The 24922-nt window shown below is 52.2% G+C and overlaps 4 protein-coding genes across 6 annotated transcripts in view; 3 read left to right on the forward strand and 1 right to left on the reverse strand.

The window, feature by feature from the left end:
- Positions 1 to 3290, forward strand: part of LOC116825473 (zinc finger protein RFP-like) — a 32339-nt gene extending 29049 nt beyond the window's left edge. For both annotated transcript variants that reach the window (XM_075071629.1, XM_032781530.2), the window contains exon 7: positions 1265 to 3290. In XM_075071629.1, coding sequence (XP_074927730.1) covers positions 1265 to 1779 — 515 coding nt within the window. In that variant the 3' untranslated portion in view covers positions 1780 to 3290. The remainder of the gene's footprint in view (positions 1 to 1264) is intronic.
- Positions 1 to 24922, reverse strand: part of LOC116823721 (zinc finger protein RFP-like) — a 415971-nt gene that overhangs the window by 334719 nt on the left and 56330 nt on the right. The gene's annotated exons all lie outside the window — the stretch shown is intronic.
- The window catches only part of LOC116825470 (zinc finger protein RFP-like), a 31564-nt gene continuing 18403 nt past the window's right edge, over positions 11762 to 24922 (forward strand). The window contains 1 exon segment of the mRNA XM_075071654.1: positions 11762 to 12201. Coding sequence (XP_074927755.1) covers positions 11785 to 12201 — 417 coding nt within the window. The 5' untranslated portion in view covers positions 11762 to 11784.
- LOC142047609 (butyrophilin subfamily 1 member A1-like) lies at positions 15306 to 24154 on the forward strand. The gene is made up of 4 exons (XM_075071482.1): positions 15306 to 15349; positions 15508 to 15623; positions 18356 to 18415; positions 21409 to 24154. Exons 1-4 carry the CDS (start codon positions 15306 to 15308, stop codon positions 21918 to 21920), a joined length of 732 nt encoding a protein of 243 aa, XP_074927583.1. The 3' UTR covers positions 21921 to 24154.

Genomic DNA, 24922 nt, shown 5'->3' on the forward strand with positions numbered 1-24922 from the left:
AGGAGTTATGGGACACGGCCATGGAGTGTGGGGGGGCACCAGTGGTGGGACCTCGTGCCCCACCCCCAACTTCTACCAAGGGTCTGGAACTCCGGGGGAGATCCCAAGCCAACATCACGCATTCCAGGGAGCAGGGACTTGGGCTGGGGGCTGCTCTCAGGCCCCCCAGAAACCCACCCAGGGCAGGTGGAGGATTAGAAGCACTCCACAGCAGCCAAGTTCTCTGCCTGGCCAGGGGGTGGGGCCTCAGCGGGAAGAGGGGGAGTGGGGCAGGGCCTTGGAGGGGGTGTGGCCACAGGTGGTGAGACCTCGTGCCCCCCCACAGCAACTTGTACCAAGGGCCCAGAACTCCTGGGGAGATCCCAGACTGACATCACACAAACAGTCCTGACACCAACCTTAGTGCTGAGTTCATGCCCACACGGATGAACAGAAACACTCACTGAGCAGCACCTGAACAGAGCTCTCTGCCCTGAGCGCTGACACATCCCTCTGCTTTACCCCAGTGCAGGGGTCTCCCCATTGCTCTTCTCCAACATCCTGCCTTTCCTGTGGGCAGGGCTGGGCTCTCCCACTGGAGCTGCTCACTGCTCCCTGGATTGGGAAGATGCTCTCCCTGTGATGCTGCCAGCTCCTCCCTTCTCTCTAGGCTGGGGATGGAGTTACCTCACCCAGTGCCACCTCCTACTCTTGGTTTTAAGCAGCTCTTCCCCAATGCTGCACCTTCCTCTCTGTTCCCCAGCCTGGGAGGGGAGGCTGCATTAGGGGAGGGAGCTTCCCTCTGGGGTATAATGCTGGTACCAGCCTCCTCTATTCCCTCTTCAATAAAAGCTTCTGACACCTTCCTGGCAGTGTCTGATGCTGGGAATGGAGCAGCCCCAGCAGAGGGAGCAGGGAGCTGAAGCTTCTGGAAGCAAATGAGAAACACACTAGGCCCTGGGCTATGCTAAGGGGGAAGGGGGGCCAACCCAAGATACTGCCGCTCCCCCATCGACTCCGCTTCCGCCTCAGTTGACGGGGAGAGAGCTGGGGGATCAATTCATTGCATCTAGACTAGACTCTATAAATTGATCCCCAATAGATTGATCACTGCCCTGAGGAGCTGCAGTGACATCCCTGCTCAGTCTCAGGTGCCCAGGACAGAGGCAGCTCCCTGGGGTCCAGGCCTGGCCCAGCCAGGACAGGGCTGCTGGTGGGTGTGAGAAATGGTCCCAGCCTCCCCCAGGGCTGAGCTCTGCCCCTAACGCTCTGATTCTCTCCCCAGTGAATGTGACTCTGGATCCAGACACGGCTCATCCCCAACTCGTCCTGTCTGAGGATCGGAAACGTGTGAGACGGAGAGACACACGACAGCAACTGCCCAACAAACCTGAGAGATTTGATACTTGGGGCTGTGTGCTGGGCTGTGAGGGATTCACCTCGGGGAGACATTGCTGGGAGGTGGAGGTGGGGGATGGGAGGTACTGGGCTGTGGGGGTGGCCAGAGAGTCTGTGAGGAGGAAGAGACAGATCAGCCTCAGCCCTGAGGGGGGGATCTGGGCTGTGGGGCGGTGGTGGGGTCAGTTTTGGGCTCTCACCTCCCCTGAGACCCCCCTGCCCCTGAGTCGGGTCCCCAGCAGGATGCGGGTTTGTCTGGACTGTGACCGGGGGCAGGTGACATTTATCGATGCTGGTGACGAGGCCCCGATCTTCACTTTCCCACCGGGCTCCGTCCCTGGGGGGAGAATCCGACCCTGGTTCTGGGTGGGGCTGGGATCCCAGCTCAGCCTGTATCCCTGAGCCATGCAGGGGAGGGGCGGGGGAAATAGTTCACTGGGAGCCCGGAGATCAGCCTCTCTCGCCTCACACACCCTTGTCTCTGTGACCTCTCCCTGTGGACTTTCTGTCATCCCGTCTCTGTGACCCTGCAGGCTGCTGCGTGGTAGAGAAGCCAACAGCATCACTGCCCCAGGGACTATGCAGCCTCTTTGCCACTGTCCTCTGTGACCCAGGAGGACTCTGGGGATCCTGGGTCAGACAATGTCACCGAGACATGGGGGGGGGAAATAGCCCTCTGGGAATGGAAAAAGGGGTTTCTTTAGCCAAGTAATCTCAGCCCCTATGGCCTGGACGACACCTGTCTACCCAACCCTCTAGCCTCTTAGCTCTATGACTCCTGGAAGCTCCTCCCGGTCCGTCCCTGCAGCACCAGGTATGGGAGGAGAAAAGGGGCTGTGGGGGCTGTGGGGTGACAAGTGGTGGAGGGGCTGGGGGTAGAAGTGATGTGGGGTTGGGGGGCAGTATTAATGTGGGGCTAGGAACAGGCAGATGGGAGGGGCAGGGACACAGAATTACTTAATTGGGATTTGGCATTTTGGGAAGAAGCTGGAAGCTCTGCACCAGCCAGGAGCCTGGGAGAAGGAGACCCAGGAACTGGGGAGTGTGCATTCATCCCAATATCCAGTAGGAATGAGTGACTAGTGTAAACACTTCCTACATCGAAAAAAGAGGTTTTACCATCAATACAGTAAATCCACCTCCAGGAGAGGCAGTAGATAGGGCAACAAAGAATTCTTCCCTTGACCTATCTGCATCTACATCAGGGGTTAGATCAACCTAACTACGTCACACAGGTTGTGAAAGTTTTCACAGCTCTAAGCAATGTAGCTAGACTGACCTAAGTTTTAGGTGAAGATCAGGTCTCAGGAAGAATATTGCTACTACAGCAGAGCTACAGCTCTGTCGCTGAAGTGCCATAGTGTAGATGCATCCGGAAGTGTTTTTTCCATCGCTCTAGTTTATCCCCCTTTCTCAGAGGCTGTAGCAAGGTCACTGGCAGAATTCCATTTTCTGGACCGGGGGTTAGGTCAATCTAGCTGTGGCACTCAGAGCACACAATATTTCCCAACCCTGAATAACATCCCCAGGTTGATCTAAGTGTTAAGTGTAGAACAGGCCTAAGCGGGGTTTACCTGGAGCTGGCTGAAAACACAGGGGCTGAGGGATTACCTGGCAGCTTGGTGTGCGTGAGGCAGAAAGCCAAGAGAACCAGTCATGAGTTTGATCTCAGCAGGAAACTGAGTGACAGAGCTTGCTTCAGGCCCAGGGTTCCCCGGAAAGGCAGACGTGGAGTTCTGAGTAAAGAAACTGCCGCCTGGTGTTTGTTTGTACCCTGTTCAGGGCACAAGAATGTGTGGATATTGTTTGTAACTAATAAAGATTGCACCAAAGAAATACCTGACTCCTATAATCAATTTTTCCTGCCAATGGAAGAACCTAGCAAGGCCCCAAACGCTGGCAAACTGCTCGAGTCAAAGACGCGATGATGCAACCACAGTCAAAATCTAGACCTGTGGAGGCAAATGCATTGTGGGAAACATTTTTGGGGAGCTCCAGCAGCAAAGAGCCTGTGCAGAGGAGCAATTGCTACTAACTGTGGACTTTAGCACGTCCAGCTCTGTGTGCTGAGCAGTCCCCATTGTCCCTTTTCTCCAGCCTGATACTCCTCTGCCCAGAGTCAGACAAAACCAAAACATGGATCCCTGGCTTGTATTTCCCCCCAGCAGACCCAGTCAACACAGTGATAATGAACTCGGTATTGGCCCAAGGAGACAAAATGAGAGGAAGAGACTGGGGCAGCTGGAACAGGGTGGAGGATTGGGGTGGGGAATGGGTTGGGTTGTTACTTTCCCTTTTGTGGTTGGAGTTTTACCAAATTAAAACCTAAAATCTTCTTTCTAGCTCTTAGCTCGGGTTTTGAATGGGCTCGGCTGTGACCTTTAGATTGCGATGTCAGAAATCTTAGATTTACCATAAAAATCACCCTTCAGCTCAAGGATTGCTCCAGATTAATGAGTTCTTACCGTTTTCATGCATTGTCACTAACACACACCAGCTGCCTCTGACCTTAATCCAGGGAGCCCCTGTAGCTCGGCTGGTCCCAGGCAGGTGGTTAGATGTTCAGCAAGACACAGCCAAGCCAAGGCTCCTCTTCACACACATTCTCACTGAAATAACTCAAGGGGGTTTAGTTCCCACCTGTTGTTTCAGTGCAAGTCTGTGTCTGGCTGTGGATGCCCTCACTGTGTATTAATATAACCCTTCTGCCAGGGGGAGCTGGCAGCAACCAGGCCTGGGTTCAATATCTAGGGCAGCGGTTCCCAAATTTTAACAACCCGTGAACCCTTTTCACTAAAATGTCAAGTCCTGTGAACCCCCTCCTAAAAATGACTATTTCCAGGGATATTCTCCTTGACTTGCGTATAAATTATAAAAGCAGTGATCTTGGAAACATAAAATTTGTTTTTATGACATCCTTATTACACACTATTTATTATTAATTATCATTTATGGTGACAGTATTTTTATTACGTTATGAAAACGGCAGCACACTTCCAAGCTCTCACTTCGTAGCGTGTGTCACTTTGAATAAGCCGGTTATAAGACAAGGCTCCTAGGTTTCATCAAGGAGCATCAGATGTGAAACAGCAGGAAGGTATTTAAGAAGCCTGCTCCAGAGGTGAAAGTAAGCGGTACAGGCCGGTATGGTGTACCGGCAAGAGCCAGTAAGCTGTGCTGGACCGCACCTGCTTCTGCTGCAGGGATTTAAAAGGCTCTGGGCTCCCCGCCGCAGCTCGCAGCCCAGAGCCCTTTAAACCCCCCACCCACGGCTCCGGCGGCCGGAGCTGCAGTGGGGATTTAAAGGGTCCAGAGCGCTGTGGCAACCAGAGCCCCAGGCTCTTTAATTTTCGCCTGAGCCCGGGGGGCTCCCAGCCACCTCTGCAGCTGGGAGTCCCCGGTTGATTTAAAGGCCCTGGGGCACCCAGCCACAGCTGGTGCCCCAGGATCTTTAAATCTTGAGAGGCACCACCTCTTCTGGTTGAGGCCATGCCTCTTCCAGTTGAGGCCATGCCCCCTCAGGACTCCAGCAGTACTGGTAAGTCCAGTAAGTTACTTTCACCCCTGGCCAACTGACAGAGTTCCTCCTACACAAGCATTCAGGTCTTGAGCAGTCCAGGCAAACAATGCACATTACCACAAAATTTAAACTTATTCTTCATAATAAGTTTAAAAACAATCCTAGCTGCCTATTTAATTTTAAAAACAGCAAAAAATATCCACCACCCTTTCCATTTCTTATAAGGAGTCTTGAAGTTTAAATCTCCGCAGTGTGACAGAGATGCTTGCTTTGATCTGCTTAGCTCTTGGAAGTCCAGGAGATTTGGGCTGCTGACCCGTGCTACCCAGGATCCCTAGGGACAGCTCTGTCCGCCATTAGGGAATTTTTCCCCGAGAACCCCCTGTAACATTTAGTGAACCCCAGGGATTCACGAACCCCAGTTTGAGAACCACAGATCTAGGGGTTCCTTTTCAACAATACAACAGAACCGGCTCCAGCCCCACCCAGTAACCTGAGAAAATTACACACCACCCCTGGGCACCTCTAGAGGCAATACTTCCCCTCTCGCTAGCACGGAGTCTTGAGTGTACAAAAGAAACTGAATGAAAGGAGGGAAATCACACAGCATTCATTTGGGGAAATGCTGCAAGCTGGATTAATAAACATAACACCATGAGCAAAACAACCACCCTGGAATACATTGGGCAGTTACCTTTTGTCTCAGGTTCTTAATTCAAGCAACCAAAAGTTCCCTTTAATGTGTCCACTCCTTCTCCCTCTGCAGCACTCACAGTGAAGACCCAGAATATAGAGGTGCAGCTGCAGAGTTCATCTCTCACCCTGGCGGAGGCCAGGGAGTGCATCTTGCTTGCTCCACTGTCCAGGCATTTGCTCTGGCACCAGATGCCTTGCCAGCCACTCACAGTTCTACTTACCACCACACCAACTGCTCAGCCAGTTATTGGCTCGCCACCCCACACTCTCTGGGACATCTTCAAGTCATACCACTTAGCACAGCTCTCAATGATTTCAGCTGCTAGTGGGGGAGTGTAAAGGTGTGGGACCGGGGCTCGACCCTCTCTGAGGGTCAGAGGGGAGCCACACCGGCTCCCGACACGCTGTCGGGCTGGGCAGGTCCTGGGCGATAAACAAAAGGCACCAGGCTCCGGCCTCGGGCGCAGGGCAGAGCAACACTTCAGAGTCAAAGGGGGCTCAGGTACTCTGCTTCAGGGCTGAGCAACAATACCGAGTCACAGGGGCTCAGGCCCTCTGCTTCAGGGCTGAGCAGCAAGACAGTCTAAAGGGGCCCCGCGCTAAGGCCAGGCAGGGCACCAAACACAGAGTCACAAAGCTCAGACTCTTTTGGCTCAGGGCTGAGCAAAGCACAGGGTTTAGGGAGCCCAGTGGCTCCCTTAGGCCGGGGGGAGGGGGAGTCTGCCACCCAAGTGGGTGACCGGGGTGGACTCAGGCCCTCCCATGCCACTGCTCTCCAGCCCAGGGCCCTGGCAGCGGCTATCAGCGCTGACTGGTCAGTGGGGGTCCTGACCGAAGCACACTGACATAGGCTCCGACATGTCTGCAGTTGGACAGGAGTCGGCTACCCCCGGGCTACTTCCGACCTCCCCCTCCGAGCCTACCTGGTCCGTGACGTCAGCCCCCGGGAAGTCAAGTAGCATGGGCTCCTCACGGCCAGGGCTGGGTGGCAGGTCTGGCAGTTCCTCCGGGAAGTCTGGCCCGGCTTGCTCCGGCGGTTCCTCCGGGTAACAGCAGGGACGGGGAGGCTCCAGCGGCTCCTCTGGGGAGTGTGCCCGGGGAAGGTCCAGCAGCTCCTCCAAGTAGCAGGCACAGGGAAGCTCCGGCAGCTCCTCCAAGTAGCGGGCCCGGGGAAGTTCCAGCAACTCCTCCAAGTAGCAGAGGTGGGGAAGCTCCGGCAGCTCCTCCAAGTAGCGGGCCCGGGAAAGCTCTGGCAGCTCCTCCAAGTAGCAGGCGCGGGGAAGCTCCGGCAGCTCCTCCAAGCAGCGGGCCCGGGGAAGCTCCGGCAGCTCCTACAAGTAGCAGGCGTGGGGAAGCTCCGGCAGCTCCTCCAAGTAGCGGGCCCGGGGAAGCTCCGGCAGCTCCTCCAAGTAGCGGGTGCAGGGAAGCTCCGGCCTGTCAGGGCGGTTGCCTTGGGTCCTACAGGGTTCCCAGTCTCAAGCTCCCTGTGGCAGGTCTGCTCCCTGCAGCGGCTGGGAGCCAACTGAGCTCTGATAGCCAGCTTTTGTACTTCCAGGGCATCACCTGACCCTCTGAGGGGCGGGCTCACCACTCCTTAGCCCCGCCCACTCAGGCTTCTGGCTGGGCGCTCCCTCTCCTGGGCAGGAGGGGAGCCACACTGACTCGCTACAGGGACCCTCACTGGTAGCACACACAGGGCAGTCTATGGTATCAGAGAAACTCTCCCAATGAAGATCTAATGATTAGACCTGACAATCAGTAATTGCAGATCTGTTGGTATGTAACAAAACTCCCCAATGAATATTGAACAACTCTATGATTACATAGTGGACCCAGAAGAAATTAGATTACACCCAAGGCTTATAACATCTAGTACAAATATCTTACCACCCTCTCACACCTCCACTAGACTTTGGCACCAACATCTCCTGCCCAGCAAGGGCAGTTGAGTTGAGGGGGAGCCCCTCAATCAGGGTATGTCAAGCACAGTTCTGCTGCCCTTGATTCACACAACAAGAATAACAACACTTTAGTACCTCTGCCCCCAATAACAAACTGACTTGTGATCCAATACCAGCCAAAAGGGATCGTTTGGGCAAAGCAGGCCCATCACGCTGTGCTCTCAGGCAGGATGGGTGCGTCCATGCAAACAAGGGCAGCTCCTGAAGTCCTCTTCCCCAGCTCATCACTAGGTGTCAGGGGAGAGCTCATTCAGACCCTACTTACATTGAGAATGTCCTAGTTCGATTGAGGGCACCTCTACACAGCACCCGGGAGGTGTGATTCCCAGACGGGTTGCATGTAAACATGCTGACACTGCTGGAGCGAGCACACTGCCAATAGCAGTGAGGCTGCAGCAGCAAGAGGACGGATTGGACTAGCTGCTGGAGGAGAAGCAGCTCCAATGTCTCCTGGAAGGGGAATCCCAGTAGTGCAGGGGGGCTGCAGCCAGCGCTCCAGGGCGCTCTGAACATCCCTTTAGTGTCAAAGGGACCCAAGTGGATAAAGTTACTTTTATGCCAAAGTCTTTGCATGATCTGGGTCTAGGTTATGACAAAAGGCAGCAAGTGAATGAGACAAAGCAACTGGAGTCTGAGGGGTGGGAGGGGATGATGAAGGAAAAGTAAATCTCACTTACAGATTGTCTGTCCTGGGATGGTTGTGAGGTTTCATTGGATGCTGGTTCCATTGCTGGGAGATGCCTGAGTGAGAGACAAAAGAGACGGTTTCAGACCTTTTTATACTAAATACCCGAGTGTGTCTCTGTCTATTTCTCTGTCATAATTAAAACACAGCTCTAGGAGTTCAGACTGGGGACGCTGTTATAATATGTGTTGTGTATATGGTTGTCATGGTTTTTGTTCCTATGGCAACTGAGTTAGATGATTAGGGGATAGCCTAGCCTGCTTCGGCCGGTTAGGTGAGCTCTGTGTGTGTAAATAAATGGTAGTTTTGTTAGCTGTCTGCTGTCTGGCCTCAAGTGATTTCTTCCTAAACCGGCTGCACCCAAGGATATAACAATATGAAAGCCTTCAATCTCACCTCTCTTCTCCTTTCCTCTTCCAGACACTCTGCAGTCTGAACCGGAGAGAAAAGGGGGAAATCCCTAGGACCATTCAGACAGGGTGAGATTTTAGGAGAAGATTCTCTTTACATTAAGAGAAAATTCCAGTGCAAACCTCTCCATGGGATTGTAGCTAAAGTTACCAACCAAAGCAACAGTGGCCAGGACACAAAGACATAAAACTAGCCCATTTAGCAGTGAGGAGATCCAGGCACACTGGAACAGGGAAGATCAGGGGCCATGGCGGTAAGGCCACTGAGGCCTGCCCATTTTTTAACATGGGCACAGTTTGGGGGCAGGAGGCCACTGCAAGCCTTGGGCACGTGTGGAGTGTCACAGGCAGTGGTTGTGCTTCAGGCAGGGCAGCTGATCAGCTCCTCCCCATGAGGAACAGCCCCTGCCCGCGTTGCCAGCTTCTCCCCAGTGCCAGCCCCTCTCCGTGGCCCCCCCTGCACAGGCTGGGGGAGGGGCTGACTTTAGGGTGCACAGGCTGTGCTGTGCTGGGGCCCTATGTCCCGGCCCCAGAATAGGGGTGGATTTCACCTCCTCAACCCCCCTGCACTGCATGTGCAGAGAACCCAGTTTTGGGGGTGCAGTGAATGGCACTCAGGGTGACTGACCAAGTCACTCAGGGATTGATCCAAAAGCCTTTAATGTGACTGGGAATCTTTCCTCTGATTTCAAGAGGCAGCAGATCAGGTCATGGGATCTTCTTGTGCTTTGGGGTCTATGCTTGTAAAAGAAGATTATTAACACGCAGGTTATCGGCATCTCTAGGGAAGTCGCTGGTGACGGTTTCTCAGTCATTGTTTGACAACAATTACTTAGATCCACTGTACTTTGAATTACAATTTTGATTGTTGAACCCCCAGTGACCACCCAATCAGCATCTTCACTGACATGAGCTGTAAATATCTAAGGGACACAGCCCTGAGCACCTGTCCCTTTGCTTTTCTCACCACTGCTGGATTTCCATAGATTCATAGATTCATAGACTCTAGGACTGGAAGGGAGCTCAAGAGGTCATCGAGTCCAGTCCCCTGCCCTCATGGCAGGACCAAATACTCGTCTAGACCATCCCTGATAGACCATTTCATCTACCTACTCTTAAATATCTCCAGAGATGGAGATCCCACAACCTCCCTAGGCAATTTATTCAGTGACAACCACCCTGAGATTAGGAACTTTTTCCAATGTCCAATCTAAATCTCCCTTGCTGCAGTTTAAGCCATGCTTCTTTCTATCATTCGAGGCTAGGTGAACAAGTTTCTCCCTCCTCCTGATGACACCCTTTTAGATACCTGAAAACTGCTACATGTCCCTCTCAGTCTTCTCTTTTCCAAACTAAATAAATCCAATTCTTTCAGCCTTCTTCATAGGTCATGTTCTCAAGACCTTAATCATTCTTGTTGCTCTTCTCTGACCCTCTCCAGTTTCCTATCTTTCTTGAAATGCGGTGCCCAGAACTGGACACAATGCTCCAGTTTAGGCCTACCAACGCAGAGTAGAGCGGGAGAATGACTTCTCATGTCTTGTTTACAATACACCTGTTAATGCACCCAGAATCACGTTTGCTTTTTTCCAACAGTATCACACTGTTGACTCATATTTAGCTTGTGGTCCACTATGACCCTAACTCTTTCTGCATACTCCTTCCTAGACAGTCTCTTCCCATTCTGTATGTGTGAAACAGATTGTTCCTTCCTAAGTGGAGCACTTTGCATTTGTCTTTGTTGAACTTCATCCGTTTACCTCAGACCACTTCTCCAATTTGTCCAGTCATTTTGAATTTGACCCTGTCCTAAAGCAGTTGCACCCTCCAGTTTGGTATCTTCTGCAAACTTAATAACTGTACTTTCTATGCCAACATCTAAGTCGTTGATGTTGGTCCCAGGTGGCTGCCCCCCTAATCTTCACAGGCCCCCTCTGTCGTCCCAGATCCCTCCTGCACCAGGCTGGACAAGGCCTGAGAGCCTTGGGACAGGAGATTTTCTGTAGCCATCCCTGTACAGCGCAGGAGGCCAAGCACCAAGCTCCCCTCACACCCGCTGCCCATCTGCACAGACCAGGAGTCCCGAGAGCGGGGAGACTGTGCAGGGAAACAGAAGCAGGAACCACCAGGCTAAGAACAGGTGTGACGGCTGCTCTCTTGGCCAGCACACCCAGCACTGAACCAGGGACCCCTAGAGCTCTCTGTCTGTCCCACACCCTCTGCAGTGCAGGATCCCTAGTGCCAGCTCCCCTCACACCCACTGCCCTTGGCCATTGGGCCCCAGCTGTCATGTAGTGGGGAGGAGCTTGGTCTCAGTACAGCACTGAGTCCCTGGCCTCTCTGCTGGGACTGAAAAACAGGGAGAAAATCAGTGCAGGCCTTGCTGGGTGTGGTCATGTTACAGGGGCACCTGTCCCACTAGGGCCCAGGCTGAGATCCCAGCACATTCCACAGGCCCCTGAGCCGCCATCAAATGGACTTTCAGCCTTGGTCCGTTTGGTGGGGGAGGAGGGAGGAATTGGGTTATTGCCCTGGGGGAGGGAGGAGATTTACCTGCTCACAGACAATTTTAACACTTCCAAAGCTTCAACTTTTTGACTCTCAGTATTCAGTGTCAATAAATAGTTATTGTATGACCAAAATATTGTCTGATCCCCCCATAATTTCCCACAGCTGCAAAAATTTAAATTGGTAACAATTGGAATGAAATGCTGAAACCCAGATTTTTGTGCAACTGTGAAAGTTTACAATAAATATAAAAATTGCTTAAAATGAGCATTATCTGTCAAAATTATATAGTATAAAAAAAAAAGAATTCCACCAAGTCTGACTATAGCTCCTTAGACACACACACTCTGCTCCTGCAGGCTCATCCTCACAGGGAGAGCTGACGTCCATGTGAAGTCCCAGTGACCCTCCCCACCAGCACTGGGGCTGATTGCCAGACCAGAGCCCTAGTGGTAAATTTCTCACCACAACCTCCAGGGCTGTAATTTTAAAGGTAGGCCCCTTCCAACTGAACAAACAGCAGGAGTCAGTTCCAGGAAGGGAAACACCCCCTTGCTGCTGCAGGCGGGGCATAGTGTGAATTCAGGAATTTGAAACAAAGTCTGTTACAAACTGCCCAGAGGAGCCATGGCTGCAGAGAGCCCCATGGAAAGTCTCCAGGGGGAAGCGACATGTCCCGTCTGTCTGGAGTATTTCACAGAACCTGTCAATCTGGAGTGTGGGCACAATTTCTGCCAAGCCTGCATCAGCCAGTGCTGGGAGGGATCCGATACAGCCGCCTCCTGCCCTCAGTGCAGAGAAACTGTGCAACAGAGAAACCTCAAGCCCAACAGGCAGCTGGCAAACATGGTAGAAATCGCCAAGCGACTGAGTTTACAGGCAGCAAAGGGAAGAGGAGGAGACGGGGTGTGTGGGGAACACCAGGAGGCTCTGAAACTGTTCTGTGAAGAGGATCAAACCCCCATCTGTGTGGTGTGTGACAGATCCCGGGCTCACCGCGCTCACACAGTGGTTCCCATCCAGGAAGCCACCCAGGAGTACAAGGTACAGAGTTGCTGTCCAGTCTAATGGGTAATAACTTTGGCATCACAAGTTTCCTGAGACAGGTGTATCTGTGTCACTCAGCTGGGTGTAGCCTTCATTGCCTGAAAGAGGCTGTACAAATTAATGATACTCCAGCCTGGCAAGAAAGGCAACAGAAAGAGTTAAAAATTATCTGATGTGGGAAAGTTTTCTCTGAGCAGCTGAATCCTTTTCCAACCCAGCTCCTACCAGTGAACTAAGGGAACTCTCTGCAGACGGGAAGTTATTAAATGCCCAGTGAGGTTTGACTCACAAGAGCTGCAGGCCAGTGTATGCGAGTGCAACCTTCAGGCTGGAGAAGGAGGAGTTACAAGCTGTGTCTGTTATTACTGATTGGATCACAGTGTTTATTATTGTTATTGGCATCCCAGCAGCCCCTACAGCCCCCAGAGGAGATCTGACCTCAATTGCAGGGGGCCCTGCGCAAAAGCCAGTGAAGGGCAATCCCTGCCCTGAGCCATTTACAGTCTAACTCAGGGGTGGGCAAACTACGGCCTGTTGGCCACATCCAGTATACGGGACCATCCTGCCCAGACCCTGATCTCCCAGCTGGGGAGGCTAGCACCTCCCCGTACCGTTGCCCCACCTGCCCCCGAAGCCACACCGCTGCGCAGGCAGTGCTCCAGGCTGCGATGATGTGCGGTCCTGCAGGGCTGCGCGGCAGCGTTTCTGGCTCCGAGTGGGCTGCAAGGCTGCCAGACGTGCTGCTCTGATGGCGTGGCAAGAGGGCTGGAGGGTTTGGTAAGGGGCAGAGGGTCCTGTGGGGCAGTCAGTGGACTGGGAACAGGGGGCAGTTGGATGGGGCGTAGGAGTCCTGAGGGGCCTGTCAGGGGGCAGGGGTGTGGATAGGGGGTGGGGCAGTCAGGGAACAGAGAGCGGGGGGGTTGGATGCGGGGTCCCTGGGAGGGTGGTTAGGGACGGGGGGTCGCGGGAAGAGCGCACAGGAGACAAGGAGCGTGGGGAGGTTGGATGGGTCGGGGATTCTGAGGGGAGCAGACAGGGTGCAGGAAGTGGGAGGGAGCAGTTAGGGGGCAGGGGCCACGCTGTTTGGGGATGCACAGCCTTCCCTACCCGGTCCTCTATACAGTTTTGCAACCCCTATGTGTCCCGTGGGCCAAAAAATTTGCCCATCCCTGGTCTAACTGGACAAGAGAGACAAAGAGTGGGATGAGAAACTGAGGCACAAAGAGGGGACGTGACTTGTCCAAGGTCACTCAGTAGATCAGTGTCAGAGCTGGGTATAACCCCCCACTTATCCAAGGCCAAGCCCATTGCCCTAACCACTAGCCTACGCTGCCCTCCCTCAGCAGCACTGAGCAGTGATGAAGTGCAAACAGAAGGAAGAAAAGACTCCCAGGCTCAGCACGGAGACAAGGTTTCCCACTGGGATTCTGAACTCCTGTATTGCTCCATGAGGGGTTAATCTCCAATGGTGCCGGCCTGCACTAGAGGAGATCACGGGACTAAACACTGTGTGGACTCCCGGCACCTTGAGCCTGCACACAAAATGGCTCCAGACAGCTCAGGTCCATGCCAAGTACCACTGGGATTTCACTGGATTGTAGCAAAACTAACCCCAGGCTGGAGCTGACCGGTGCCAGTCTGACCTGTTCTGTTGTGCACGTGGGCAAGGACCAGTCAGAATGGTTTCATTAGTCCCACCAGGCAGATTTTGTAATATCCCAGAATGCACTGCTTCCGGGATCTTTACCAGGGAATGGGACATTGAGGACCTACCCAGAGGGCATTGCCACTGAAAGGGTTAGGGCAGCACTGGGGCAAACCCCAACAGTTCTCTATACAAATCTGCCTGTCTAATTAGGGTGGCCACTGAGGCATCCCCAGAACATAGGACATCCCCACGCCTGCACACCTGAGTCGCTCAGCCTGCATGCGTCCTCCCCCGCCTTCTTCAGCTCGCTCCCACCTGCGTCGTTCTGCATGGAGGTGCCACCCCCACCCCCACTCCTGTCCCCGCCCTCACTGGTATCCTCCTGCATCCTCAGTCTCCTCCTCTTTCTTTTTCACTGCACAAAACCATGTCCAGTGCTAGGTCACTACCGGAGAGGAATAATGCTCCACAAAACTGGGGACTGTGCAGCTTCCAACCAGACGAAAGGCCTCCCGACATCTCATGGGGTTTGCCCCGGTGCTTAGATCAGTTCTGTCCAACCAGTGCAGTCCCCAGGGCTTCAGGGCTGAAATCCCAGCCCACATTGAAACCCTGGTGGCTTCTGGGATTTGTATCACTTGGTTTGTTAAACCTTCTTTAAAAAAAGGCCTGTTGATTCACCCCCATGTGACTCCAGTGTCCTGTTATGGGCTGTACGATCTAGTCCAATTCTAAATACCAATATGCTTGGTTATAATGCAGATCTCCGTCTAATATACTGAAAAACTGACCTGATCTGGTAAGAAGTGGGAAGATGACACACCCAGTCTGCATTGGATAAGGTTTCATCACCTGTGGCCCCGAATGCACAACGCGATTAGGACAACGTCAGCTTGGGTTTTGATGAAAAACAAAAGCTTCCACACGCCTCTCAAGCCAACAATAAGCTCTCAATCCTTTTTGGTTCTTCATGAAAGAATCTCAGACACCAATGAAGACTCTGGCGGCATGAGAGAGAAAAGCAGCTGGGATTGAAAGTGACTGGTAGAGGGCGAAAAGCCAGGAGTATCTGGTTAGGTGCTGTTGTGGTTAACCAAGCAGGAATGGCAATGGGAAGTCTCCTTGGAGACAGACTCTGTGTGGCTGGTGAACATGGACGTGCGTGTTTCTCATGATCATAGATTGCGGGGTTAGATTCGTGGAGACAAGCCCTAAGCTTCCATTTCAGTTGATGAGTTAATGTCTAGCTCTTCTGACTTTCCCAGAAACGCACCAGTCAACTGAATGTCATCCGTGGAAGTGCTGTCCGCTGTGTCTGTCATTTCGTGTGTTAACATGTCTGTTTCTTTTTCTCTCTGGCGTTCTGTCAGTGTGTGCTCGATCCTCCCTCTCTACTGCGCTGGGTCTGAATTCCAAAGGCCATAAAATATACGAATACTGCTAACAGGAAGACATGGGAAACCTCTCTTTCAGAGATATAGGGCTGAAGGGCAAGTTGTGAGAAAAGTTCTTCCTCGGGTAGAGTCAATGTCAAGAAATCTTTAGGCATTTATTTCAACCACAAGTTCTCCCTCCTGCACATCAGCACTCCATAAAAGGATTCCTAAGGTGCCATCTCATAATCCCCTGATCAGCCTTCTCCTATTTTCATACAGAAGCAAACAGAGACTGAGAGGCAGAAAGACTGTGGTCGACTTTCAAGAACGGCGGCAGTTCCGAAGGAACAAGAGCGACTTCCTGCTGGCCCGCTGGGGAAGCTTGGACAGGAGATGTGAGGATCCAGAATAAAATGTCAGTGAAATCTGTCTGAGCAGATTTGCCATCTCAATGAGCTGATCACTGAGCTGAGGGGAGTGTCAGAAGCCAGCGAGTGAATTCCTGCAGGTGAGACAAGGGGAGAAAGGAGAGGCGCCAACTCCATGGGTCTTGAAGGGCAGAGCACCCCAGGGAAAAATTAGTGCGTGCTTACACCATGGCAGCCAGTTTCCCGCTACCTCCACAACCCTCATTGCCCACCGAGCAAACTCCTCCCCCTTCCTCCCAGCGCTCCCACCTGCCCTCGATCAGGCTGCCCATGGTGCAGGAGGCCACTGGAAGGGAGAGACGAAAGAACATGGGGATGGGTTGCTGGGCAAGGGATGAGTGGGCGGGAAAGAGGGAGGATGGGCTGTGGCATTGGGAAGGGGGAGCTGGGGCAGGGCGGAGGGGCAAGGCCTGGGGTTCAGCAGCACCCAGGGACAATTTGAAGCCAGCATGTTGTTATGAAATATCCAAATCCCAACACAGGGAAGGGAGGGCTTCCGATCATAAGCCTGGAGCCAGTGGCAGCAGATCTCCAGTGTAACTCGGTTGTGCATTGCTGATATGTGAGTGACTAGTGGTCACTGCACGAGTTACAACACAGATATAGTGATGCGCAAAAGCACATTAGCTCAGGAATCTATGGCCCGGGCAAGGCAGGGCCTTCGCTTTTTCCCCATATTTAGCAAAATCCCTCTCTAGGGATCCCCTTGCATGATAAATGGATGAGAGTCTTCCTCTGCTTTCTCTCCCTCTCCCTCCTTTCTAGGATGTCAGAAAGACCTTGAGCAGTATGTGCTCCTCTTCACTCCCCCTCGCGACTTCATAGATCTGGAAAAGAGTTTGTGGTGATGTTAGCCATGCATCTCCCCCGGGCTTGTACAGAATGTGTGGGGAAGGTCACATTCTAGATACAAATCTCTCTGATCAGCTTTCGTCCTGAGGGTCTCACCCTTTGCACAGAAAATCCTGGAATTCTCATTCAGGGAAGGACTGACCTCAAGTATTTCCCAACAGATTAACTCCCTGAGGGATGGCGCCCTCAGGATAGTGGAGACGGAATATGGGCCTGTACTGCTGGGCCCTGGTTAACATTCAGCCAGGCCAGCAGTGGTTAAGAGCTTTCCATCTGAAGACTGTTTGGGAGATCGGTGGAAGTGAGCTCGGGGAGGTGGGAGTTGGTGCCTAGTCTAGTTTCTAGGGGAAGATTTCCTGGCAGGCTGGGAGAAAGCACCGAGGACTTCTAACCGACAACACACAGGCCCATTCGAGCAGCTGACTCCCCTATAAAGCACTTATAATAAGTCACTATGAACATCTAATGGTGTGAAATGTTTCTCTCCGAGGTGAGAAGGGGAAGTTTCCAGAAGCCAGAGAGTTTCTCCTGAACTGGGGGCAAGTCAGTGGTTTCTCCAGAATACTATTGCGACTACTGGAGGTTGCTGAGGAAGTTCAAAGGTACCTAGAAGGGGATCTACGGGGGAAATCTGGCATCAGTGTCTGAGACTGAGAATGGCGCTGGTCAATTGGTTCATAATTAGATTATGCTTCTATTTAATGGTTGGATGAGAATGCCACACACGTAGGGTCCACAACACTCAGACTGATTAATTCAACCCCTTATTTGTTCCAAAAGCATGTCTTGCCATTACAACTACTATTCAAGTAAGACATGACAGACATACTGAAAGAAATACTGCCCAGCTACCTGCTCCTGGGGCATAGGCAGGTCATGATGCATTTCTCCTATCATGCTCCTTACAATGTCTGACGTTTTATATGCATCCAGATTATATATTTATTAGTTCTTTTCCAATCACCTCTGTGTGTTATGCATTGTAAGTATCTTCTTACTGGCAGGACTTTTGCTGTCCAAGCTATTTTCAAGTTATTCTCGTTTCTGATTTGTTCATTACCAGTCATTACACACTGATGTGCACGGGTCACTTTGACACTTTTCTCCACATGAGATTTTTTGGACTTTGCTAACTGCTCCTGGGCAGCACATTGTGGGTGTCTGGTGTCTTTAAGCACATTGTGTGGTCAAAACATCTCTTTGTCCTATATGGCAGCTTATGAACAATCACTTAATTACAAGGCCACTTAAGGCAACATTCCCCTTATGTCAAATATGATGATGTCTGAAAATCTTATTTCATCATATAAAAGAAAAGGTTTTACCACTCCCAAAGGATCGGACACATTACCTGCCAGGTTAACGAATGTTTCAGATCTTACCCAAATACACGCTACACCCATTTCTTATTAACTAAATTAAACTCTATTAAAAAACAAAAAAAGCTTTCTAGGCGTAAAGAGTTCTTCCAGAAATAGTTCACAGTCCAATGTCTAATATCACCTTCAGGGCATATCAGCATAACTGAGACCTCAGTCTTGTGACTCAAACTTCCTCTGACGAAGCCTAAGCAGATCTGGGAAGACAGAATCAGGACCAAAGGATCTTTTACACAATTTCATGTCTTTTGACAAGTTGGGAGCTCAAAAGGATGTTGGTTCCATTGCTGGGAGATGCCTGAATGAGAGAGGAAAGAGAAGTTTTCAGACCTCGTCACATTAAATACCTGAGTGTGTCTCTGTCTGTTTCTGTGTCATGATGAAAACACAGTTCTAGGAGATCAGAGTGGTGATACTGTTATAAATATGAAGTCTGAAATCTCACCTCTCTTATCCTTTCCCCTCCAGACACTCTGCCATCTGCACTGGAGAGAAAAAGAGAGGAACCACTCGGAGCACACAGACAAGGTGAGATTGCAGCCGCTTCCCAGCGGTGGCCCCTCTCTGTGTCCCCACCCCTGCTCCTCTTCCCCCGAGACCCTGCCCCTGGCGAGGCCAAAAACCAGAGCCAGGCTCCCACCCAGGGAGCCCAAGCAGCACTGGGAAGCCCAATACCCTCTACCTACCCTGGGTGGAGCACTCTGGGGAGTGGGGACATGGGGCTGGGGCTGCTCTCAGGCCCCCAGAATCCCACCCAGGGCAGGTGGAGAGTCCAGGACTCTCCCCAGCAGGCAACGCTCCCAGCTTGGCCAGGGGTTAGGGGCTTGGCTGGAAGAGGAGTAATGGGGCAGGGCCAAGGAGTGGGCAGGGCCACCGGTGGTGGGACCTCGTGCCCCACCCCCAACTTCTACCAAGGGTCCAGAACTCCTGGGGAGATCCCAGACTGACATCACACAAGCAATCTTGACAACAACCTTAGTGCTGAGTTCATGCCCACGCTGATGAACAGAAACACTCACTGAGCAGCACCTGAATAGAGCTCTCTGCCCTGAGGGCTGACACATCCCTCTGCTTTACCCCAGTGCAGGAGGGTCTCCGCATCGCTCTTCTCCAACATCCTGCCTTTCCTCTGGGCAGGGCTGGGCTCCCCCATTGGAGCTGCTCCCTGCTCCCTGGATTGGGGAGATGCTCTCCCTGTGATGCTGCCAGCTCCTGCCTTCTCTCTAGGCTGGGGATGGGGCTCCCCCACCCAATGCCACCTCCTACTCTGTGGTTTTAAGCAGCTCTTCCCCAATGCTGCACCTTCATCTCTGTTCCCTGGCCTGGGAGTGGAGGCGGCCTTAGGGTAGGGAACTTCCCTTTGGGGTTTAAAGCTGATACCGGCCTCCTCTGTTCCCCTCCTCAATAAAAGCTTCTGATCCTTTCCTGGCTGTGACTCTGCCGCTGGGAATGGAGTAGCCGCAGCAGAGGGATCAGGGAGCTGAAGCTTCTGGACACAAATGAGAAACACACTAGGCCCTGGGCTATGCTAAGGGGTCGGGGGCGGTCAAATTAAAATTCGCAACTTCACCTATGCGAACAGCGTAGCTGAAGTTAATGTGTCTTAGGTCGACTTAGCTACCGGCTTCCTCGCGGCTGCGAGTCGACCGCTGCCGCTCCCCCACCAACTCTGCTTCTGCCTCTAGGGGAGAGCGCTCAGGGATCAATTTATTGCATCTAGACTAGACACGATAAGTCGATTAGACACGATATATCCCTGATATATCGATTACTACCCGCCAGCGGGCAGTGTAGACGTACCCTGAGGAACTGCAGTGATGTCCCTGCTCAGTCTCAGGTGCCCAGGACAGAGGCAGCTCCCTGGGATCCAGGCCTGTGACCCAGGCGGACAAGGGCTGCTGGGGAGTGTGAGATGGTCGCCAGCCTCCCCAGGGCTGAGCCTCTGCCCTTGGTAAAGTGAAGCCCCTGATAAAGGCCAGTATGAGGCCTGAGGCCCTGAATAAAGTAATGGTCAAGACTTAGCTAAAAAGCAAAGTCAAGCTGTGACTGAAGGCCGGTCGGTTCACAGAACTGGCACCAGAAAGGGCTTGATGTTGTACATATACTTCACCTAGCAACACGAATATAAACATGGTACGGAGAAACCTTATACTGGGAACATTCCAAGACAAAAAAGAACAGGCGCGACCCATCCCAATAACGAGGGCACAAAGGGTAAAATGATGGATAGAGTTATTTGCCGCGACCAGTTGTAGAAAGTGAGAGGCGGGCCCTTACATCGTAAGGGGTTGCACCTCGATACGTCAGCGAGTGATGTGACTTGTTTGTACCTGTGTATAAGAATGTATCCTGGGGCGGTGTCCCTGTCCGGCCGAGGGGGGCAGTGGAAAAGTCCCGCCCCTGGACTGAGCCGAAGTCCATCTGTCAAGAGGCACTTTCTCGTAGTAATGCCGAGTTAGGCTACAGAAACCTACAGGGAACTGCAAAATTGTGTCCATAAGGCAATAAACTGGCCGGACGTGCCTTGCTCTTTCTAGACTCTCTGGTCACTGTGGGGGTTTTCGTCGGTCTGTCTGCATCAGCTATCTGCAGAGCTGGGACAGCACACGGGCGAGCACAACGCACACAGCTGAGTGATACCAAACAAGGAGACAAGCAGAGCACCCACCGTGACACTGACACCACGTCTGAAACAACATTGACAGAGGATGGAGATGGATGGCAGAAGAGAGATCACTTGATCATTGCCTGTTAAGTTCACTCCCTCTGGGGCACCTGGCATTGGCCACTGTCAGTAGACAGGATACTGGGCTAGGTGGACCTTTGGTCTGACCCGGTACGGCCGTTCTTATGTTCTTATGACAGGGTGAGATTGGAGCTGCTTCCCAGCGCAGGCCACTCTCTGTGCCACCACCTCCTACTCTCTGCTCTTAAGCAGCTCTTCCCCACTGCTGCACCTTCCTCTCTGTTCCCCAGCCTGGGAGTGGAGGCGGCCTTAGGGGAGGGAGCTTCCCTCTGGGGTAGAAAGCTCCTATGGCCTCCTCTGTTCCCTCCTCAATAAAAGCTTCTGACACCTTCCTGGCTGTGTCTGATGCTAGGAATGTAGCAGCCCCAGCAGAGGGAGCAGGGAGCTGAAGCTTCTGGAAGCAAATGAGAAACACACAAGGCCCCAGTCTATGCTAAGGGGTGGGGTGGGGGTTGGGCTAAGATACTGCCGCTCCCCCATCGACTCCGCTTCCGCCTCTCGCGGCGGGGGAGAACCGGAGTTGACGGGGAGAGAGCTCGAGGATCAATTCATCACATCTAAACTAGACTCTGTAAATTGATCCCCAATAGATTGATCGCTGCCCTGAGGAGCTGCAGTGACATCTCTGCTCAGTCTCAGGTGCGCAGGACAGAGGCAGCGACCTGGGATCCAGGCCTGTCCCAGGCAGGACAGGGCTACTGGGGAGTGTGAGAAATGGTCCCAGCCTCCCCCAGGGCTGAGCTCTGCCCCTAACGCTCTGATTCTCTCTCCCCAGTGATTGTGACTCTGGATCCAGACACGGCTCATCCCCAACTCATCCTGTCTGAGGATCAGAAAAGTGTGAGACTGGGAGACACGCGGCAGCGACTGCCCAACAACCCTGAGAGATTTGACACTGAGCCCTGGGTGCTGGGCTCTGAGGGATTCACCTCAGGGAGACATTGCTGGGAGGTGGAGGTGGGGGATGGGGGATTCTGGGCTGTGGGGGTGGCCAGAGAGTCTGTGGGGAGGAAGGGAGAGATCAGCCGTAGCCCTGAGGGGGGGATCTGGGCTGTGCAGCGGTGGGGGAGTCAGTTCCGGGCTCTCACCTCCCCTGCGACCCCCCTGCCCCTGAGCTGGGCCCCCAGCAGGATCCGGGTTTGTCTGGACTGTGACCGGGGGCAGGTGACATTTATCGATGCTGGTGACAAGGTCCCGATCTTCACTTTCCCGCCGGGCTCCGTCCCTGGGAGGAGAATCCGACCCTGGCTCTGGGTGGGGGGATCCCAGCTCAGCCTGTGTCCCTGAGACACACAGGGGAGGGGCGAGGGAATAGCTCCCTGGGAACCCTGAGATCATTTTCTCTAGCCTCACACACCCAAATTCTGTGACCTCTCCCTTTCAGTCATCCCGTCTCTGTGACCCTGGAGGCTGCTGTGTGGTAGAGAAGCCAATAGCGTCACTGCCCCAGGGACTGTGCAGCCTCTTTGCCACTGTCCTCTATGAGCCAGGAGGACTCTGGGGATCCTGGGTCAGACAATGTCACTGAGACATGGGGGGAACAGCCCACTGGGAATGGAAAAATGGGTTTCTCTAGCCAAGTAATCCCAGCCCCTATGGCCTGGAGGACTCCTGTCTACCCAACCTCTGCCCTCTTAGCTCTATGACCCCTGGAAACTCCTGCTCACTCCCTCCCTGCAGCATCAGGGATGGGAGGAGAAAAGGGGCCATGAGGGCAAATGTGGGGACTGTGGGGTCACAACTGGTGGAGGGGCTGGGGGCAGAATTGATTTGAGGTTGTGGGGCAGTATTAATGTGGAGCTTGAGACAGGCATATGTGGGGTGGCAGGGACACAGAATTTGTTAATTGGAATTTGGCATTTTGGGAAGAAACTGGAAGCTCTGCACCAGCCCGGAGCCTGGGAGAAGGAGATCCAGGGACTGGGGAGTGTGCATTCATCTCAATATACAGTAGGAATGACTGACTAGCATAGACACTTCCTACATCGATAAAAGAGGTTTTACCATCAATGCAGTAAATCCACCTCCAGGAGAGGCAGTAGTTAGAGCAAGAAAGAATTTTTCCCTTGACCTGTCTGTGTCCACATCTGGGGTTAGATGGACCTAACTACATCATACAGATTGTGAATGTTTTCAGTGCTCTAAGCAATGTAGCTAGGCTAACCTAAGTTTTAGGTGTAGACCAGGTCTCAGGAAAATACTCAGGAAGAATACTGCTATTACAGCAGAGCTACAGCTGTGTCGCTGAAGTGCCATAGTGTAGATGCATCTGGAAGTGTTTTTTCCATTGCTCTAGTTTATCCCCCTCTCTGAGAGACTGTAGCAAGGTCACCGGCAGAATTCCATTGTCTGGACCAGGGGTTAGGTCGAACTAGCTGTGGCACTCAAGAGTACACAATATTTCCTACCCTGAATAATGTCACCAGGTTGATCAAATGTTAAGTGTAGAGCAGGCCTAAGCTCCCTGGAGCTGGCTGAAAACGCAGGGGCTGAGGGATTGCCTGGCAGCTTGGTGTGCGTGAGGCAGAAAGCCAAGAGAACCAGTCCTGAGTGTGATCCCAGCAGGAAACTGAGTGACAGAGCTTGCTTCAGGCCCAAGGTTCTCTGGAAAGGCAGACGTGCAGTTGTGAGTAAGGAAACTGTCAGCTGCTGTTTGTTTGTACCGTGTTCAGGGCACAGAAATGTGTGGATATTGTTTGTAACTACTAAAGATTGCACCAAAGAAATACCTGACTCCTATAATCAATTTCTCCTGCCAACGGAAGAACCTAGCAAGGCCCCAAACACTGGCTAACGGCTCAGGTCAAAGAAGCAATGGGACAACCACAGTCAAAATCTAGAACTGTGGAGGCAAATGCGTTGGTGGGAAACATTTGCGGGGAGCTCCAGCAGCAAAGAGCCTGCGCAGAGGAGCAGTTGCTGCTAACTGTGGACTTGAGCACGTCCAGCTTTGTGTGCTGAGCAGTCCCCATTGTCCCTTCTCTGCAGCCTGACATTCCTCTGCCCAGAGTCAGACAAAACCAAAACATGGATCCCTGGCTTGTATTTCCCCCCAGCAGACCCAGTCAACTCAATGATAATGAACTCGGTATTGGCCCAAGGAGACAAAATGAGAGGAAGAGACTGGGGCAGCTGGAACAGGGTGGAGGATTGGGGTGGGGAATGGGTTGGATTGTTACTTTTCCTTTTGTGTTCGGAGTTTTATAAAATTAAAACCTAAAATCTTCTTTCTAGCTCTTAGCTCGTGTTTTGAATGAGCTCGGCTGTGACCTTTAGATTGCGATGACATAAATCTTAGAAGATTTACCATAAAATAACCCTTCAGCTCAAGGTTTGCTCCACATTAATGAGTTGTTGCCATTTTCATGCGTTGTCAGTAATACACACCAGCTGCCTCTGACCTTAAACCAGGGAGCCCCTGTAGCCCGGCTGGTCCCAGGCGGGTGGTTAGATGTTCAGCAAGACACAGCCAAGCCAAGGCTCCTCTGCACACACCTTGCCACTGAAATAACTCAAGGGAGTTTAGTTCCCACCTATTGTTGTTTCAGTGCAAGTCTGTGTCTGGCTGTGGATGCCCTCACTGTGTATTAATATAACCCTTCCGCTGGGGGGAGCTGGCAGCAACCAGGCCTGGGTTCAATATCTAGGGCAGCGGTTCCCAAACTTTAACAACCCGTGAACCCCTTTCACTAAAATGTCAAGTCCTGTCAACCCCCTCCTAAAAATTAATATTTCCAGGGATATTCTCCTTGACCTGAGTATAAATTATAAAAGCAGTGATCTTGGAAACATAAAATTTGTTTTTATGACATCCTTATTACACACTATTTATTATTAATTATCATTTATCGTGACGGTATTTTTATTGCGTTATGAAAACGGCTGCACACTTCCAAGCTCTCACTTTCGTAGCGTGTGTCACTTTGAATAAGCCTGTTATAAGACAAGGCTCCTAGATTTCATCAAGGAGCATCAGATGTGAAACAGCAGGAAGGTATTTAAGAAGCCAACTCACAGAGTTCCTCCTACACAAGGATTCAGGTCTTGAGCAGTCCAGGCAAACACGCTCACAACAAAAACTTAAACTTGTTCTTATATAATAATTTAAAAAACATCCTAGCTGCTTATTTCATTTTAAAAACAGAAAAAATATCCCACTCTCCTTCCATTTCTTATAAGGAGTCTTGAAGTTTAAATCTCCTCAGTGTGATAGAGATGCTGGCTTTGACCTGCTTAGTTCTTGGAAGTCCAGGAGATCTGGGCTGCTTACCCGTGCTGCCCAGGTTCCT

Source organism: Chelonoidis abingdonii, chromosome 12, assembly GCF_003597395.2.
Source record: "Chelonoidis abingdonii isolate Lonesome George chromosome 12, CheloAbing_2.0, whole genome shotgun sequence".
Classification (NCBI taxonomy): Eukaryota; Metazoa; Chordata; order Testudines; family Testudinidae; genus Chelonoidis; species Chelonoidis abingdonii.

Excerpts from the sequence above, each read along its gene's own strand:
- LOC142047609 (XM_075071482.1), top strand. The coding sequence starts at position 15,306 with ATGGGAAACCTCTCTTTCAGAGATATAGGGCTGAAGGGCAAGTT. Across the intron at positions 15,624-18,355 it reads GGGAAGCTTGGACAGGAGAT|ACACTCTGCCATCTGCACTG; the intron begins GTGAGGATCCAG and ends TTTCCCCTCCAG. Across the intron at positions 18,416-21,408 it reads ACTCGGAGCACACAGACAAG|TGATTGTGACTCTGGATCCA; the intron begins GTGAGATTGCAG and ends CTCTCTCCCCAG.